The sequence below is a fragment of the Staurois parvus genome, unplaced genomic scaffold (assembly GCF_062004578.1).
Source record: "Staurois parvus isolate SC_StPar_1 unplaced genomic scaffold, SC_StPar_1.0 ptg000161l, whole genome shotgun sequence".
Lineage (NCBI taxonomy): Eukaryota > Metazoa > Chordata > Amphibia > Anura > Ranidae > Staurois > Staurois parvus.
Window position 1 is genome coordinate 69,921 of NW_028317957.1, and position 18,550 is coordinate 88,470.

Genomic DNA, 18,550 nt, shown 5'->3' on the forward strand with positions numbered 1-18,550 from the left:
TTCCTGCTTACCAACCTACATGGAAGGAATACTTCGCTGGGTTCTGAGGGACACATCCAGCTCGCTGGTTGCTAAGTCTACATCTTTCCTGCTTACCAACCTACATGGAAGGAATACTTCGCTGGGTTCTGAGGGACACATCCAGCTCGCTGGTTGCTAAGTCTACATCTTTCCTGCTTACCAACCTACATGGAAGGAATACTTCGCTGGGTTCTGAGGGACACATCCAGCTCGCTGGTTGCTAAGTCTACATCTTTCCTGCTTACCAACCTACATGAAAGGAATACTTCGCTGGGTTCTGAGGGACACATCCAGCTCGCTGGTTGCTAAGTCTACATCTTTCCTGCTTACCAACCTACATGGAAGGAATACTTCGCTGGGTTCTGAGGGACACATCCAGCTCGCTGGTTGCTAAGTCTACATCTTTCCTGCTTACCAACCTACATGGAAGGAATACTTCGCTGGGTTCTGAGGGACACATCCAGCTCGCTGGTTGCTAAGTCTACATCTTTCCTGCTCACCAACCTACATGGAAGGAATACTTCGCTGGGTTCTGAGGGACACATCCAGCTCGCTGGTTGCTAAGTCTACATCTTTCCTGCTTACCAACCTACATGGAAGGAATACTTCGCTGGGTGCAGGGTGTGAAGTTTACACCCCGGAAAGTCAACTGTGGGATGAATCCTGGCCTTTCAGCAGCTTCATTAGGACCAGCGTTTGGCCATCAACACTATGAAGCGTCTGAGGGTCGAATGCCATTTTTGGTCAAGACTTTTGTGCAGGGTTTGGCTCCCCGTGTTCACTCCTTGTGACCCCGTAGGATCTAAATTTGGTTGTCTTGGCAATTCCAGGCATATTGCCCTTTCTACTGTGATTGCTAAGATGGCCTTTGAGGTGAGGGACCCGAGCTGGAACTCATCTCATCTTTCTCAGCTTACACAAGGACAAGCTGGTGTTGAGGCCCAGAATTTCCTTCCGACCTAAAATAGTTTTGCCTTTCACCTCAGCCAGGACATGGTTCTTCCATGTGTGTGGCCCAGCTCCTCAGAAACCGATTTCAGTCCGTTCCATGGAGGTAGTTCAGGCCGGGAGTTTCTTGCAGCCATGACTTCCTTCAGGAAGAATGATTCTTTCTGGTTTCTGAGGGTTCCTGAGCCAGCTTCCCGAGACGTGGATGATCATCATCAAAGCTTTGGGTTCAGGCCAAGGCATACTCTTCTAGAGATCTGTAAGTGCCTCTTGGGCTTCTCGGCACCGCCTACTCTTTCCCAGACTGACACCTGCCCTTCAGTGTAAATGTTCTCCAGGTTTTACCCAACGAACATTTGGGGTCTCATCTGATGCCTGCTTGCGGTGTCCGGGATCGGTCACACTCGCCTGCCGATTCTCTGATGCTTTTTTGAAATTTTAATGAAGCTTGACAAATGGGTTTCCATTAGTTTTGAAAAGGGTTCAGTAGTACCCCCACTTAGTATATCCCCAGCTCAATAGTGCCCTCGTTCAGCAGATCCCCAGCTCAATAGTACCCTCGTTCAGCAGATCCCCAGCTCATTGGTACCCTCATTCAGCAGATCCCCAGCTCAATAGTACTCTCGTTCAGCAGATCCCTAGCTCATTGGTACCCTCGTTCAGCAGATCCCCAGCTCATTGGTACCCTCATTCAGCAGATCCCCAGCTCAATAGTACCCTCGTTCAGCAGATCCCCAGCTCAATAGTACCCTCATTCAACAGATCCCCAGCTCAATAGTACCCTTGTTCAGCATATCCCCAGCTCAATAGTACCCCTGTTCAGCAGATCCCCAGCTCATTGGTACCCTTGTTCAGCATATCCCCAGCTCAATAGTACCCTTGTTCAGCAGATCCCCAGCTCAATAGTATTCTTGTTCAGCAGATCCCCAGCTCAATAGTACCCCTGTTCAGCAGATCCCCAGCTCAATATTACCCTCGTTCAGTAGATCCCCAGCTCAATAGTACCCTCATTCAGTAAATCCCCAGCTCAATAGTACCCTCGTTCAGCAGATCCCCAGCTCAATAGTACCCTCGTTCAGTAGATCCCCAGCTCATTGGTACCCTCGTTCAGTAGATCCCCAGCTCAATAGTACTCCTGTTCAGCATATCCCCAGCTCAATAGTACCCTCGTTCAGTAGATCCCCAGCTCAATAGTGCCCTGGTTCAGCAGATCCCCAGCTCAATAGTACCCTCGTTCAGCAGATCCCCAACTCAATAGTACCCTCGTTCAGCAGATCCCCAGCTCAATAGTACCCTCGTTCAGCAGATCCCCAGCTCAATAGTACCCTCGTTCAGCAGATCCCCAGCTCAATAATACCCTCTTTCAGCAGATCTGCAGCTTATTGCTACCTTCGTTCAGCAGATCCGCAGCTCAATAGTACCCTTGTTCAGCATATCCCCAGCTCAATAGTACCCCTGTTCAGCAGATCCCCAGCTCAATAGTACCCCTGTTCAGCAGATCCCCAGCTCAATAGTATTCTTGTTCAGCAGATCCCCAGCTCAATAGTACCCCTGCTCAGCAGATCCCCAGAACAATAGTACCCCTGTTCAGCAGACCCCCAGGTCATTGGTACCCTTGTTCAGCAGATCCCCAGCTCAGTAGTACCCTTGTTCAGATCCCAAGAACAATAGTACCCCTGTTCAGCAGATCCCCAACTCATTGGTACCCTCATTCAGCAGACCCCCTGCTCATTGGTACCCTCATTCGGCAGATCCCCACCTCATTGGTGCCCTCATTCAGTAGATCCCCACCTCATTGGTACCCTCGTTCAGCAGATCCCCAACTCATTGGTACCCTTGTTCAGCAGATCCCTAGCTCAATAGTACCCTCGTTCAGCAGATCCCCTGCTCATTGGTACCCTAGTTCAGCAGATCCCCAATTCATTGGTACCCTCGTTCAGCAGATCCCCAGCTCATTGGTACCCTCGTTCAGCAGATCCCCAGCTCATTGGTACCCTCGTTCAGCAGATCCCCAGGTCAATAGTACCCTCTTTCAGCAGATCCCCAGCTCAATAGTACCCTCGTTCAGCAGATCCCCAGGTCAATAGTACCCTCGTTCAGCATATCCCCAGCTCAATAGTACCCCTGTTCAGCAGATCCCCAGCTCAATAGTACCCTCGTTCAGCAGATCCCCAGCTCAATAGTACCCCTGTTCAGCAGATCCCCAGCTCAATAGTACCCCTGTTCAGCAGATCCCCAGAACAATAGTACCCCTGTTCAGCAGACCCCCAGCTCATTAGTACCCTTGTTCAGCAGATCCCCAGCTCAGTAGTACCCTTGTTCAGCAGATCCCCAGCTCAGTAGTACCCTTGTTCAGATCCCAAGAACAATAGTACCCCTGTTCAGCAGATCCCCAACTCATTGTTACCCTCATTCAGCAGACCCCCTGCTCATTGGTACCCTCATTCGGCAGATCCCCACCTCATTGGTGCCCTCATTCAGTAGATCCCCACCTCATTGGTACCCTTGTTCAGCAGATCCCCAACTCATTGGTACCCTTGTTCAGCAGATCCCCAACTCATTGGTACCCTTGTTCAGCAGATCCCCAACTCATTGGTACCCTTGTTCAGCAGATCCCTACCTCAATAGTACCCTCGTTCAGCAGATCCCCAGCTCATTGGTACCCTTGTTCAGCAGATCCCCACCTCATTGGTACCCTTGTTCAGCAGATCCCTACCTCAATAGTACCCTCATTCAGCAGATCCCCACCTCATTGGTACCCTCGTTCAGCAGATCCCCACCTCAATAGTACCCTCGTTCAGCAGATCCCCAACTCATTGGTACCCTTGTTCAGCAGATCCCTACCTCAGTAGTACCCTTGTTCAGCTGATCCCCAACTCATTGGTACCCTTGTTCAGCAGATCCCTACCTCAATAGTACCCTAGTTCAGCAGATCCCCAGCTCATTGGTACCCTAGTTCAGCAGATCCCCAGCTCATTGGTACCCTCGTTCAGTAGATCCCCACCTCATTGGTACCCTCGTTCAGCAGATCCCCACCTCATTGGTACCCTCGTTCAGCAGATCCCCAGCTCATTGGTACCCTCGTTCTGCTAGTTTTTCCACTCCAGTCAGGACCCCGCTCACCTTCCCGCTTCTCCACCCTGCCCACCAGATGTGACGTCTGCACCAGACACCCCCAGAAGATATACACATGGACCGGAAGTGACTGCTGATGACATCTTTCTGCTTTCCCAGTGCTTTCTGGGATATCTCATACCTGCAATAGCTCCAAAGCCAAGCTAAAGCTGAATCAAAGCCCCCCGAAAGCTGCCAGTGCTGTTAGCGAGCGTTGTCCTAGACCTCTGTGGAGGCTTTGGAGATGCTTTGAAGCACCAAGGAAGCAACATGGAGGACGATTCTTGAAGCCAAGCCAACGCAACGTTTATGACCATACTGCTGGTACTGCTTGACTATGAGGCATGCTGGGAGTAGGAGGGGTTATCCTGGGCTGGCCTCCATCTGTTGTGTGTCCAGTCCTCCTGTAGGTGGCAGTATAACCTGACAGTATAGGACTCCATGTGTCCCTGAATGGACGGGTTTCAGGTCTAAGTTCCTCTTCTTCTCCCATCACTCCTCCTCTAATGTTGTCTTTTCCTTCCTCAGTGGCTCAGAAGGTGGTCGCCCTCCGCAAGAAGCAGCAACTTTCCATAGGTCCATGCAAGTCCCTCCCCAACTCCCCCAGCCACTCCTCTGTGTCTGCTGCCACCATTCCATCCATGCACATTAACCAGGTAAGAGGGCGAGGCGGCGGCTGTCGCTGTGTGTGGGGCTCGGCAATCGATTGTCTGGCTGCACAGAACGCCGCATAGGAAGCAGTGAAATCCATTTCCTGTGTTAGAATCATTGGACGGGACTCTCGCTAAGAGCGAGGCGCGTCATACCTGCAGCGGCCTTCATTGTCCCCGCCCCCTCTGCAGCATGTACGGCAGATGGTCCCACCCTTTGTCTGCTTCCCTCCCCCTCATATTGCAGGTTCTTTCTGGCCAATGGGGTTGTGTGGAAGGGGGATGGGCAAGCTCTGCCATTACCAGGCAGATTGTCTGGATATCAGACTGCTGGCTGGGGGGGGGGGGGGCACCAAGAGCGCTGAGATTGCCGGGAGCGTTGAAATCTCCGAGACAGCTGAGATCGCCGGAGCGCTGAGAGCACTAAAATTGCCGGAGAGCGCTGAGATCGCCGGGAGCGCTGAGATCGCCGGGAGCGCTGAGATTGCCAGGAGCGCTGAGAGCACTAAGATTGCCAGGAGCGCTGAGATCGCCGGAGAGCGCTGAGAGCACTAAAATTGCCGGAGAGCGCTGAGAGCACTAAAATTGTCGGAGAGCGCTGAGATCGCCAGGAGCACTAAGATTGCCGGAGAGCGCTGAGATCGCCGGAGAGCGCTGAGAGCATTAAAATTGCCGGAGAGCGCTGAAATCTCCGAGACATCTGAGGTCGCCGGGAGCGCTGAGAGCACTAAAATTGCCGGAGAGCGCTGAGATTGCCGGGAGCGCTGAGATTGCCAGGAGCGCTGAGAGCACTAAGATTGCTGGGAGCGCTGAGATCGCCGGAGAGCGCTGAGAGCACTGAGATCGCCGGAGAGCACTGAGATCGCCGGAGAGCACTGAGATCTCCGGAGAGCACTGAGATCTCCGGAGAGCACTGAGATCGCCGGAGAGCACTGAGATCGCCGGAGAGCACTAAAATTGCCGGAGAGCGCTGAGATCGCTGGAGAGTGCTGAGAGCACTAAAATTGTCGGAGAGCGCAGAGATCGCCGGAGAGCGGAGATCGCCAGGAGCACTAAGATTGCCGGGAGCGCTGAGAGCACTAAAATCGCCGGAGAGCGCTGAGATCGCCGGAGAGCGCTGAGAGCACTAAAATTGCCGGAGAGCACTGAGATCGCCGGAGAGCGCTGAGAGCACTAAAATTGCCGGAGAGCGCTGAGATCACTAAAATTGTCGGAGAGCGCCGGAGAGCGCTGAGATCGCCAGGAGCACTAAGATTGCCGGGAGCGCTGAGAGCACTAAAATTGCCGGAGAGCGCTGAGATCGCCGGAGAGCGCTGAGAGCACTAAAATTGCCGGAGAGCGCTGAGATCGCCGGGAGCGCTGAAATCTCCGAGACATCTGAGATCGCCGGGAGCGCTGAGAGCACTAAAATTGCCGGAGAGCGCTGAGATTGCCGGGAGCACTAAAATTGCCGGAGAGCGCTGAGATCGCCGGAGAGCGCTGAGAGCACTAAAATTGCCGGAGAGCGCTGAGATCGCCGGAGAGCGCTGAGAGCACTAAAATTGTCGGAGAGCGCAGAGATCGCCGGAGAGCGCTGAGATCGCCAGGAGCACTAAGATTGCCGGCAGCGCTGAGAGCACTAAAATCGCCGGAGAGCGCTGAGATCGCCGGAGAGCGCTGAGATCGCCGGAGAGCGCTGAGATCGCCGGAGAGCGCTGAGAGCACTAAAATTGCCGGAGAGCGCTGAAATCTCCGAGACATCTGAGATCGCCGGGAGCGCTGAGAGCACTAAAATTGCCGGAGAGCGCTGAGATTGCCGGGAGCGCTGAGAGCACTAAAATTGCCGGAGAGCGCTGAGATTGCCAGGAGCGCTGAGAGCACTAAAATTGGCGGAGAGCGCTGAGATCGCCGGAGAGCGCTGAGATCGCCGGAGAGCGCTGAGATCGCCGGAGAGCGCTGAGATCGCCGGAGAGCGCTGAGAGCACTAAAATTGTCGGAGAGCGCAGAGATCGCCGGACAGCGCTGAGATCGCCAGGAGCACTAAGATTGCCGAGAGCGCTGAGAGCACTAAAATTGCCGGAGAGCACTGAGAGCACTAAAATTGCCGGAGAGCACTGAGATCGCCGGAGAGCGCTGAGAGCACTAAAATTGCCGGAGAGCACCGAGATCGCCGGAGAGCGCTGAGATTGCCAGGAGCGCTGAGAGCACTAAAATTGCCGGAGAGCGCTGAGATCGCCGAAGAGCGCTGAGAGCACTAAAATTGTCGGAGAGCGCAGAGATCGCCGGAGAGCGCTGAGATCGCCAGGAGCACTAAGATTGCCGGGAGCGCTGAGAGCACTAAAATTGCCGGAGAGCGCTGAGATCGCCGGAGAGCGCTGAGATCGCCGGAGAGCGCTGAGATCGCCGGAGAGCGCTGAGAGCACTAAAATTGCCGGAGAGCGCTGAGATCGCCGGAGAGCGCTGAGATCGCCGGAGAGCGCTGAGAGCACTAAAATTGCCGGAGATTGCTGAGATCGCAGAGATCCTTCACACAGGCCGGAGGACAATTCAGTTCTATAATTGGGTTACAAAATCGCAAGGAGGAGGGGCTTGCAGTGGATTATGGGAACACAGAGGGAGGAGCTTACGGTGGGTTACGAGATTTCAAGGAGGAGCTTGCGATGGGTTATGGGATCACAGGGAGGAGGGGCTTGCAGTGGGTTATGAGATCGCAGGGAGGAGGGGCTTGCAGTGGGTTATGAGATCGCAGGGAGGAGGGGCTTGCGGTGGGTTATGGGATTGCAGGGAGGAGGGGCTTGCGGTGGGTTATGAGATCATAGGGAGGAGGGGCTTGCGGTGGGTTATGAGATCATAGGGAGGAGGGGCTTGCGGTGGGTTATGAGATCGCAGGGAGGAGGGGCTTGCGGTGGGTTATGAGATCGCAGGGAGGAGGGGCTTGCGGTGGGTTATGAGATCGCAGGGAGGAGGGGCTTGCGGTGGGTTATGAGACCGCAGGGAGGAGGGGCTTGCGGTGGGTTATGAGACCGCAGGGAGGAGGGGCTTGCGGTGGGTTATGAGACCGCAGGGAGGAGGGGCTTGCGGTGGATTATGAGACCGCAGGGAGGAGGGGCTTGCGGTGGGTTATGAGACCGCAGGGAGGAGGGGCTTGCGGTGGGTTATGAGACCGCAGGGAGGAGGGGCTTGTTTGGCATGGGGGTGTGGTCAGATGTGGCAGATGATGTCAGCACTATGAATACAGTGATAGGGCCTCACCATGTGTGAGGGGCGGGACATGGGAATGGACAACCCCCCCGGAGGAGAGCTGTAAACACGCCCACACCCTCCCCATCCGTCCTCCGGGGGGGGGGCTCTGCGCCATCCATGTATGGGAATGATGGAAGAAGCCATGACAAGCGAGAAATGCCGGAAACCCCGGGGGGGCCCCAGCTATATCGGGGTCTCTGCGCTCATCCCGGGGGGGCGTTCTCTATACTGTACATCAGATCTGCATTTCATCGTTTGGGTTCATTTTGTTTTTGTGTGAATAAAGTTTTTAGTGTTTCTCAACCTTTTCCCAGTCACCAGACCCCCCATGAAGGATCGGTTCACTGCGTGTCGGGGTGCATGTGCAAAATCACACGTGTTCCCAACACATGAGCAAGCGCACCGCTCTATGGCAGACACACGCGTGTCATTCTTCATGCTTCCTCCATGCGTTCGCAATCTCAGTGCGTCGTATTTGTGGCGATTAAAAAAAAAAAGGGGCGGGGACTAGACCCAGGTCACACCGGAACGCAGTGCAGGGAAAGGGGCGCACCTCTGTACCCCAGTCCCCCTCCACTCCCCCCTGTACCCCAGTCCCCCTCCACTCCCCCCTGTACCCCAATCCCCCTCCACTGACCTCTGTAACCCAATCCCCCTCCACTCCCCCCTGTACCCCAATCCCCCTCCACTCCCCCCTGTACCCCAATCCCCCTCCACTGACCCCTGTACCCCAGTCCCCCTCCACTCCCCCCTGTACCCCAATCCCCCTCCACTGACCTCTGTACCCCAGTCCCCCTCCACTCCCCCCTGTACCCCAATCCCCCTCCACTGACCTCTGTACCCCAGTCCCCCTCCACTCCCCCCTGTACCCCAATCCCCCTCCACTGACCTCTGTAACCCAATCCCCCTCCACTCCCCCCTGTACCCCAATCCCCCTCCACTGACCTCTGTACCCCAATCCCCCTCCACTGACCTCTGTACCCCAATCCACCTCCACTGACCCCTGTAACCCAATCCCCCTCCACTGACCCCTGTAACCCAATCCCCCTCCACTGACCCCTGTAACCCAATCCCCCTCCACTCCCCTCTGTCCCCCAATCCTCCACTCCCCTCTGTCCCCCAATCCTCCACTCCCCTCTGTCCCCCAATCCTCCACTCCCCTCTGTCCCCCAATCCTCCACTCCCCTCTGTCCCCCAATCCTCCACTCCCCTCTGTCCCCCAATCCTCCACTCCCCTCTGTCCCCCAATCCTCCACTCCCCTCTGTCCCCCAATCCTCCTCCGCTCCCTCTGTACCCCAATCCCCTCTGTACCCCAATCATCCACTCCCCTCTGTACCCCAATCATCCAAGCCCCTCTGTACCCCAATCATCCAAGCCCCTCTGTACCCCAATCCACTCCCCTCTGTACCCCAATCCTCCTCCGCTCCCGTCTGTCCCCCAATCCCCCTCTGTCCCCCAATCCCCCTCTGTCCCCCAATCCCCCTCCGCTCCCCTCTGTACCCCAATCCCCCTCCGCTCCCCTCTGTACCCCAACCCCCCTCCACTCCCCTCTGTTCAGCAGATCCCCAACTAATTTTTACCCTCGTTCAGCAGAACCTTCCATTCCTCCCTTTACCCCAATCCCCCTCCACTGACCTCTGTACCCCAATCCCCCTCCACTCCCCTCAGTACCCTAACCCCCCCCGTACCCCAACCCCCCTCCACCCCCCTCTGTACCTCAATCCCCCTCCACCCCAATCCCCCTCCACTGACCTCTGTACCCCAATCCCCCTCCACTCCCCTCAGTACCCTAACCCCCCCCGTACCCCAACCCCCCTCCACCCCCCTCTGTACCTCAATCCCCCTCCACCCCAATCCCCCTCCGCTCCCCTCTGTACCCCAATCCCCCTCCGCTCCCCTCTGTACCCCAATCCCCCTCCGCTCCCCAATCCCCCTCCGCTCCCCTCTGTACCCCATTCCCCCTCCACTCCCCTCTGTACCCCAATCCCCCTCCGCTCCCCTCTGTACCCAAATCCCCCTCCGCTCCCCTCTGTACCCCAAATCCCCTCCTCTGCTCACCTCTATACCCCAAATCCCCCCCTCTGCTCACCTCTATACCCCAATCCTCCCTTTCTGCTCACCTGTGTACCCCAAACCCCCCACTCTGCTCACCTCTGTACCCCAAACCCCCCACTCTGTTCACCTCTGTACCCCAAACCCCCCACTCTGCTCACCTCTGTACCCCAAACCCCCCACTCTGCTCACCTCTGTGCCCCAAACCCCCCTCTCTGCTCATCTCTGTACTCCAGACCCCCCCTCTCTGCTCACCTCTGTACTCCAGACCCCCTCCCCTCTGTACCCCAGACCCCCCCCTCTGCTCCCCTCTGTACCCCAGACCCCCCCCCTCTGCTCCCCTCTGTACCCCAGACCCCCCCCCTCCGCTCCCCCCTGTACCCCAAATCCCCCCCTCTGCTCACCTCTGTACCACAAACCCCCCTCTCTGCTCATCTCTGTACTCCAGACCCCCCCCCCTCTGTACCCCAGACCCCCCCCCCCCTCTGTACCCCAGACCCCCCCCCCCTCCGCTCCCCTCTGTACCCCAAATCCCCCCCTCTGCTCACCTCTGTACCACAAACCCCCCTCTCTGCTCATCTCTGTACTCCAGACCCCCCCCCTCTGCTCCCCTCTGTACCCCAGACCCCCCCCCCTGCTCCCCTCTGTACCCCAGACCCCCCCCCCTGCTCCCCTCTGTACCCCAGACCCCCCCCCTCTGCTCCCCTCTGTACCCCAGACCCCCCCCCCTCCGCTCCCCTCTGTACCCCAGACCCCCCCCCTCCGCTCCCCTCTGTACCCCAGACCCCCCCCCCCTCCGCTCCCCTCTGTACCCCAGACCCCCCCCCTCTGCTCCCCTCTGTACCCCAGACCCCCCCCCTCTGCTCCCCTCTGTACCCCAGACCCCCCCCCCCCCTCCGCTCACCTCTGTACCCAAAATCCCCCTCTCTGCTCATCTCTGTACTCCAGACCCCCCCCCCTCTCTGCTCATCTCTGTACTCCAGACCCCCCCCCCCCTCTGCTCACCTCTGTACTCCAGACCCCCCCCCCCTCTGCTCACCTCTGTACTCCAGACCCCCCTCTGCTCATTTGTGTACTCCAGACCCCCCCCCCCTCTGCTCACCTGTGTACTCCAGACCCCCCCCCCCCCCTCTGCTCACCTCTGTACTCCAGACCCCCCTCACTGCTCACCTCTGTACTGCAGACCCCCCCCCCCTCTGCTCACCTGTGTACCCCAATCCTCACTCTCTGCTCACCTCTGTACCCCAGACCCCCCTCTCTGCTCACCTCTGTACCCCAAACCCCCCTCTCTGCTCACCTCTGTACCCCAAACCCCCCTCTCTGCTCACCTCTGTACCCCAAACCCCCCTCTCTGCTCACCTCTGTACCTTAGACCCCCCCCCCCCTCCCCTCTGCTCACCTCTGTACCACAAACCCCCCACTCTGCTCATCTCTGTACCCCAGACCCCCATCTCTGCTCATCTCTGTACCCCAGACCCCCCCTCTCTGCTCATCTCTGTACTCCAGACCCCCCTCTCTGCTCACCTCTGTACCCCAAACCCCCCACTCTGCTCACCTCTGTACCCCAAACCCCCCTCTCTGCTCACCTCTGTACCCCAAACCCCCCTCTCTACTCACCTGTGTACTGCAGACCCCCCCCCCCCTCTCTGCTCATCTCTGTACTCCAGACCCCCCCCCCTCCTCTCTGCTCACCTCTGTACCCCAGACCCCCCCTCTCTGCTCACCTCTGTACCCCAGACCCCCCCTCTCTGCTCACCTCTGTACCCCAGACCCCCCCTCTCTGCTCATCTCTGTACCCCAGACCCCCCCTCTCTGCTCACCTCTGTACCCCAGACCCCCCCTCTCTGCTCACCTCTGTACCCCAAACCCCCCTCTCTACTCACCTCTGTACTGCAGACCCCCCCTCTGCTTACCTCTGTACCCCAGACCCCCCCTCTCTGCTCACCTCTGTACCCCAGACCCCCCCTCTCTGCTCACCTCTGTACCCCAGACCCCCCCTCTCTGCTCACCTCTGTACCCCAGACCCCCCCTCTCTGCTTATCTCTGTACTCCAGACCCCCCCCCCTCCCCTCTGCTCACCTCTGTACTCCAGACCCCCCCCTCTCTGCTCACCTCTGTACTCCAGACACCCCCTCTCTGCTCATCTCTGTACTCCAGACCCCCCCCCCCTCCCCTCTGTTCACCTCTGTACTCCAGACCCCCCCTCTCTGCTCACCTCTGTACTCCAGACCCCCCCTCTCTGCTCACCTCTGTACTCCAGACCCCCCCTCTCTGCTCATCTCTGTACTCCAGACCCCCCCCCCTCCCCTCTGTTCACCTCTGTACTCCAGACCCCCCCTCTCTGCTCATCTCTGTACTCCAGACCCCCCCCCCTCCCCTCTGCTCACCTCTGTACTCCAGACCCCCCCTCTCTGCTCACCTCTGTACTCCAGACCCCCCCTCTCTGCTCATCTCTGTACCCCAGACCCCCCTCACTGCTCACCTCTGTACTGCAGACCCCCCCCCCCTCTGCTCACCTCTGTACCCCAAACCCCCCACTCTGCTCACCTCTGTACCCCAGACCCCCCCCTCTGCTCACCTCTGTACCCCAAACCCCCCTCTCTACTCACCTCTGTACTGCAGACCCCCCCCCCTCCCCTCTGCTTACCTCTGTACTCCAGACCCCCCCTCTCTGCTCACCTCTGTACCCCAGACCCCCCTCTCTGCTCATCTCTGTACCCCAGACCCCCCCTCTCTGCTCATCTCTGTACTCCAGAACCCCCCCCCTCCCTCTGCTCACCTGTGTACCACAAACCCCCCACTCTGCTCATCTCTGTACCCCAGACCCCCCCTCTCTGCTCATCTCTGTACTCCAGACCCCCCCTCTCTGCTCACCTCTGTACCCCAAACCCCCCACTCTGCTCACCTCTGTACCCCAAACCCCCCTCTCTGCTCACCTCTGTACCCCAAACCCCCCTCTCTACTCACCTCTGTACCCCAGACCCCCCCTCTCTGCTCATCTCTGTACTCCAGACCCCCCCCCTCCCCTCTGCTCACCTCTGTACTCCAGACCCCCCCTCTCTGCTCACCTCTGTACTCCAGACCCCCCCTCTCTGCTCATCTCTGTACTCCAGACCCCCCCCCTCCCCTCTGCTCACCTCTGTACCCCAAACCCCCCTCTCTGCTCACCTCTGTACCTTAGACCCCCCCCCCCCTCCCCTCTGCTCACCTCTGTACCACAAACCCCCATCTCTGCTCATCTCTGTACCCCAGACCCCCCCTCTCTGCTCATCTCTGTACTCCAGACCCCCCTCTCTGCTCACCTCTGTACCCCAAACCCCCCTCTCTGCTCACCTCTGTACCCCAAACCCCCCTCTCTACTCACCTGTGTACTGCAGACCCCCCCCCCCCTCTCTGCTCATCTCTGTACTCCAGACCCCCCCCCCTCCTCTCTGCTCACCTCTGTACCCCAGACCCCCCCTCTCTGCTCACCTCTGTACCCCAGACCCCCCCTCTCTGCTCACCTCTGTACCCCAGACCCCCCCTCTCTGCTCATCTCTGTACCCCAGACCCCCCCTCTCTGCTCACCTCTGTACCCCAGACCCCCCCTCTCTGCTCACCTCTGTACCCCAAACCCCCCTCTCTACTCACCTCTGTACTGCAGACCCCCCCTCTGCTTACCTCTGTACCCCAGACCCCCCCTCTCTGCTCACCTCTGTACCCCAGACCCCCCCTCTCTGCTCACCTCTGTACCCCAGACCCCCCCTCTCTGCTCACCTCTGTACCCCAGACCCCCCCTCTCTGCTTATCTCTGTACTCCAGACCCCCCCCCCTCCCCTCTGCTCACCTCTGTACTCCAGACCCCCCCTCTCTGCTCACCTCTGTACTCCAGACACCCCCTCTCTGCTCATCTCTGTACTCCAGACCCCCCCCCCTCCCCTCTGTTCACCTCTGTACTCCAGACCCGCCCTCTCTGCTCATCTCTGTACTCCAGACCCCCCCCCCCTCCCCTCTGTTCACCTCTGTACTCCAGACCCCCCCTCTCTGCTCACCTCTGTACTCCAGACCCCCCCTCTCTGCTCACCTCTGTACTCCAGACCCCCCCTCTCTGCTCATCTCTGTACTCCAGACCCCCCCCCCCTCCCCTCTGTTCACCTCTGTACTCCAGACCCCCCCTCTCTGCTCATCTCTGTACTCCAGACCCCCCCCCCTCCCCTCTGCTCACCTCTGTACTCCAGACCCCCCCTCTCTGCTCACCTCTGTACTCCAGACCCCCCCTCTCTGCTCATCTCTGTACCCCAGACCCCCCTCACTGCTCACCTCTGTACTGCAGACCCCCCCCCCCTCTGCTCACCTCTGTACCCCAAACCCCCCACTCTGCTCACCTCTGTACCCCAAACCCCCCTCTCTGCTCACCTCTGTACCCCAGACCCCCCCCTCTGCTCACCTCTGTACCCCAAACCCCCCTCTCTACTCACCTCTGTACTGCAGACCCCCCCCCCTCCCCTCTGCTTACCTCTGTACTCCAGACCCCCCCTCTCTGCTCACCTCTGTACCCCAGACCCCCCTCTCTGCTCATCTCTGTACCCCAGACCCCCCCTCTCTGCTCATCTCTGTACTCCAGAACCCCCCCCTCCCCTCTGCTCACCTGTGTACCACAAACCCCCCACTCTGCTCATCTCTGTACCCCAGACCCCCCCTCTCTGCTCATCTCTGTACTCCAGACCCCCCCTCTCTGCTCACCTCTGTACCCCAAACCCCCCACTCTGCTCACCTCTGTACCCCAAACCCCCCTCTCTGCTCACCTCTGTACCCCAAACCCCCCTCTCTACTCACCTCTGTACCCCAGACCCCCCCTCTCTGCTCATCTCTGTACTCCAGACCCCCCCCCTCCCCTCTGCTCACCTCTGTACTCCAGACCCCCCCTCTCTGCTCACCTCTGTACTCCAGACCCCCCCTCTCTGCTCATCTCTGTACTCCAGACCCCCCCCCCCCTCCCCTCTGTTCACCTCTGTACTCCAGACCCCCCCTCTCTGCTCACCTCTGTACTCCAGACCCCCCCTCTCTGCTCATCTCTGTACTCCAGACCCCCCCCCTCCCCTCTGCTCACCTCTGTACTCCAGACCCCCCCTCTGCTCACCTCTGTACTCCAGACCCCCCTTTCTCTGCTCATCTCTGTACTCCAGACCCCCCCCCCCCCTCACTGCTCACCTCTGTACTGCAGACCCCCCCCCCCCTCTCTGCTCACCTCTGTACTGCAGACCCCCCCCCCCTCTCTGCTCACCTCTGTACTCCAGACCCCCCCTCTGCTCACCTCTGTACTCCAGACCCCCCCTCTCTGCTCATCTCTGTACTCCAGACCCCCCCTCTCTGCTCATCTCTGTACTCCAGACCCCCCCACTCTGCTCATCTCTGTACTCCAGACCCCCCCCCCTCCCCTCTGCTTACCTCTGTACTGCAGACCCCCCCCCCTCCCCTCTGCTCACCTCTGTACTCCAGACCCCCCCTCTCTGCTCACCTCTGTACTCCAGACCCCCCCTCTCTGCTCATCTCTGTACCCCAGACCCCCCTCACTGCTCACCTCTGTACTGCAGACCCCCCCCCCCTCTGCTCACCTCTGTACCCCAAACCCCCCACTCTGCTCACCTCTGTACCCCAAACCCCCCTCTCTGCTCACCTCTGTACCCCAGACCCCCCCCTCTGCTCACCTCTGTACCCCAAACCCCCCTCTCTACTCACCTCTGTACTGCAGACCCCCCCCCCTCCCCTCTGCTTACCTCTGTACTCCAGACCCCCCCTCTCTGCTCACCTCTGTACCCCAGACCCCCCTCTCTGCTCATCTCTGTACCCCAGACCCCCCCTCTCTGCTCATCTCTGTACTCCAGAACCCCCCCCTCCCCTCTGCTCACCTGTGTACCACAAACCCCCCACTCTGCTCATCTCTGTACCCCAGACCCCCCCTCTCTGCTCATCTCTGTACTCCAGACCCCCCCTCTCTGCTCACCTCTGTACCCCAAACCCCCCACTCTGCTCACCTCTGTACCCCAAACCCCCCACTCTGCTCACCTCTGTACCCCAAACCCCCCTCTCTACTCACCTCTGTACCCCAAACCCCCCTCTCTACTCACCTCTGTACCCCAGACCCCCCCTCTCTGCTCATCTCTGTACTCCAGACCCCCCCCTCCCCTCTGCTCACCTCTGTACTCCAGACCCCCCCTCTCTGCTCACCTCTGTACTCCAGACCCCCCCTCTCTGCTCATCTCTGTACTCCAGACCCCCCCCCTCCCCTCTGCTCACCTCTGTACTCCAGACCCCCCCTCTGCTCACCTCTGTACTCCAGACCCCCCTTTCTCTGCTCATCTCTGTACTCCAGACCCCCCCCCCCTCACTGCTCACCTCTGTACTGCAGACCCCCCCCCCCCTCTCTGCTCACCTCTGTACTGCAGACCCCCCCCCCCTCTCTGCTCACCTCTGTACTCCAGACCCCCCCTCTGCTCACCTCTGTACTCCAGACCCCCCCTCTCTGCTCATCTCTGTACTCCAGACCCCCCCTCTCTGCTCATCTCTGTACTGCAGACCCCCCCTCTCTGCTCACCTCTGTACTGCAGACCCCCCCACTCTGCTCATCTCTGTACTCCAGACCCCCCCCCCTCCCCTCTGCTTACCTCTGTACTGCAGACCCCCCCCCCCTCCCCTCTGCTTACCTCTGTACTGCAGACCCCCCCTCTCTGCTCACCTGTGTACTGCAGACCCCCCCTCTCTGCTCACCTGTGTACTGCAGACCCCCCCTCTCTGCTCACCTGTGTACTGCAGACCCCCCCTCTCTGCTCACCTCTGTACTGCAGACCCCCCCCCTCTCTCTGGTCACCTCTGTACTGCAGACCCCCCCCCCTCTGCTCATCTCTGTACTCCAGACCCCCCCTCCCCTCTGCTTACCTCTGTACTGCAGACCCCCCCTCTCTGCTCACCTCTGTACTGCAGACCCCCCCTCTCTCTGGTCACCTCTGTACTGCAGACCCCCCCCCCCCTCTGCTCATCTCTGTACTCCAGACCCCCCCTCCCCTCTGCTTACCTCTGTACTGCAGACCCCCCCTCTCTGCTCACCTCTGTACTGCAGACCCCCCCTCTCTCTGGTCACCTCTGTACTGCAGACCCCCCCTCTCTGCTCACCTCTGTACTCTGGACCCCCCTCTCTGCTCACCTCTGTACTGCAGACCCCCCCTCTCTGCTCACCTGTGTACTGCAGACCCCCCCTCTCTGCTCACCTCTGTACTGCAGACCCCCCCTCTCTGCTCACCTCTGTACTGCAGACCCCCCCTCTCTGCTCACCTCTGTACTGCAGACCCCCCCTCTCTGCTCACCTCTGTACTGCAGACCCCCCCTCTCTGCTCACCTCTGTACTCCGGACCCCCCCTCTCTGCTCACCTCTGTACTCCGGACCCCATTGTTGGCACACCTTTTGTACCTTACTCTCTTTGCTAACCTCTGCAAGCCAACCCCCACCCTCCCATTTGATCCCCTCTGCTCCCTTCTTTCCTCTCACTAGAGCCTCAGGCAGAATTGTTCCTCCATTACAATCCTGTGGATGGCGCTGGTCAGGTACTGTCCTGTAGATGGAGAGTTCAGGATTCAGAAAGCTGCCTCCCCTTTCTACTGCTCTTCTTTGCCCTGTGCCGTCCGAACTCCTCCTGTGCTAATATTCAGCAGAGCGGGAGTTTGGTGGGATCTGCAGAATGCCGCGGCACCCCGGTTGGGAAAGGCTGGTCTATGCAAATACAGCTGTGCGGTGCGCAAAAATCCCGCCATCAATGAAAGTTCGATTTAATGTAGAACCGTTCGCTTCCTCCGGGCAGTCTGTCACTGGTGGTCAGATAGACGTCTTTGTATTCAATGAATCGGTTTCATGGTATTGGGGTGCGACAGACCTACTTTGTACATATACCAGTAACCATGGATACGCCATAAAATCCTCATTAAATGAGACCAGAAATCGATGTCGTCATGGTGGGCGGCTGTGTACAATGTAGTGTGTTCGGTCTCCAGTAAACAGATCTGACTTCTCTATTATATTCCATGTAGGCCACAAATGGTGCCGGAACGTTCAGTGACTACTCCTCTTCCGTCCCCTCTACTCCAAGTATAAGCCAGCGTGAGCTGCGTATCGAGACCATCGCAGCCTCCAGTACACCAACCCCAATACGCAAGCAGAGCAAGCGTCGTTCCAACATCTTTACAGTAAGTACCTTGTATTAGATCAACAGAACACCCAGCTTTCCTTGGAGAATGGGGGGGGATGTAACCAAAGGTCACAGTGAGGCCTTGCTAGGATCTGGGGAAGGTGTAACCAAAGGTCATAGTGAGGCTTTGCTAGGATATGGGGAAGGTGTAACCAAAGACCATAGTAAGGCTTTGCTAGGATCTGGGGAAGGTGTAACCAAAGGTCATAGTGAGGCCTTGCTAGGATCTGGGGAAGGTGTAACCTAAGGCCATAGTGAGGCCTTGCTAAGATCTGGGGAAGGTGTAACCGAAGGTCATAGTGAGGCCTTGCTAGGATCTGGGGAAG

General features: G+C 58.5%; 1 protein-coding gene across 1 annotated transcript in view; it reads left to right on the plus strand.

Annotated features, from left to right (window-relative positions):
* The window catches only part of LOC149463050 (arf-GAP with GTPase, ANK repeat and PH domain-containing protein 1-like), an 85,377-nt gene extending 67,137 nt beyond the window's left edge, over positions 1-18,240 (plus strand). The window contains exons 7-8 of the mRNA XM_089675988.1: positions 4,612-4,739; positions 18,067-18,240. Of these exons, the coding sequence (XP_089532114.1) occupies positions 4,612-4,739; positions 18,067-18,240 (302 nt within the window). The remainder of the gene's footprint in view (positions 1-4,611; positions 4,740-18,066) is intronic.
* The last annotated feature ends 310 nt before the right edge of the window (positions 18,241-18,550 follow it).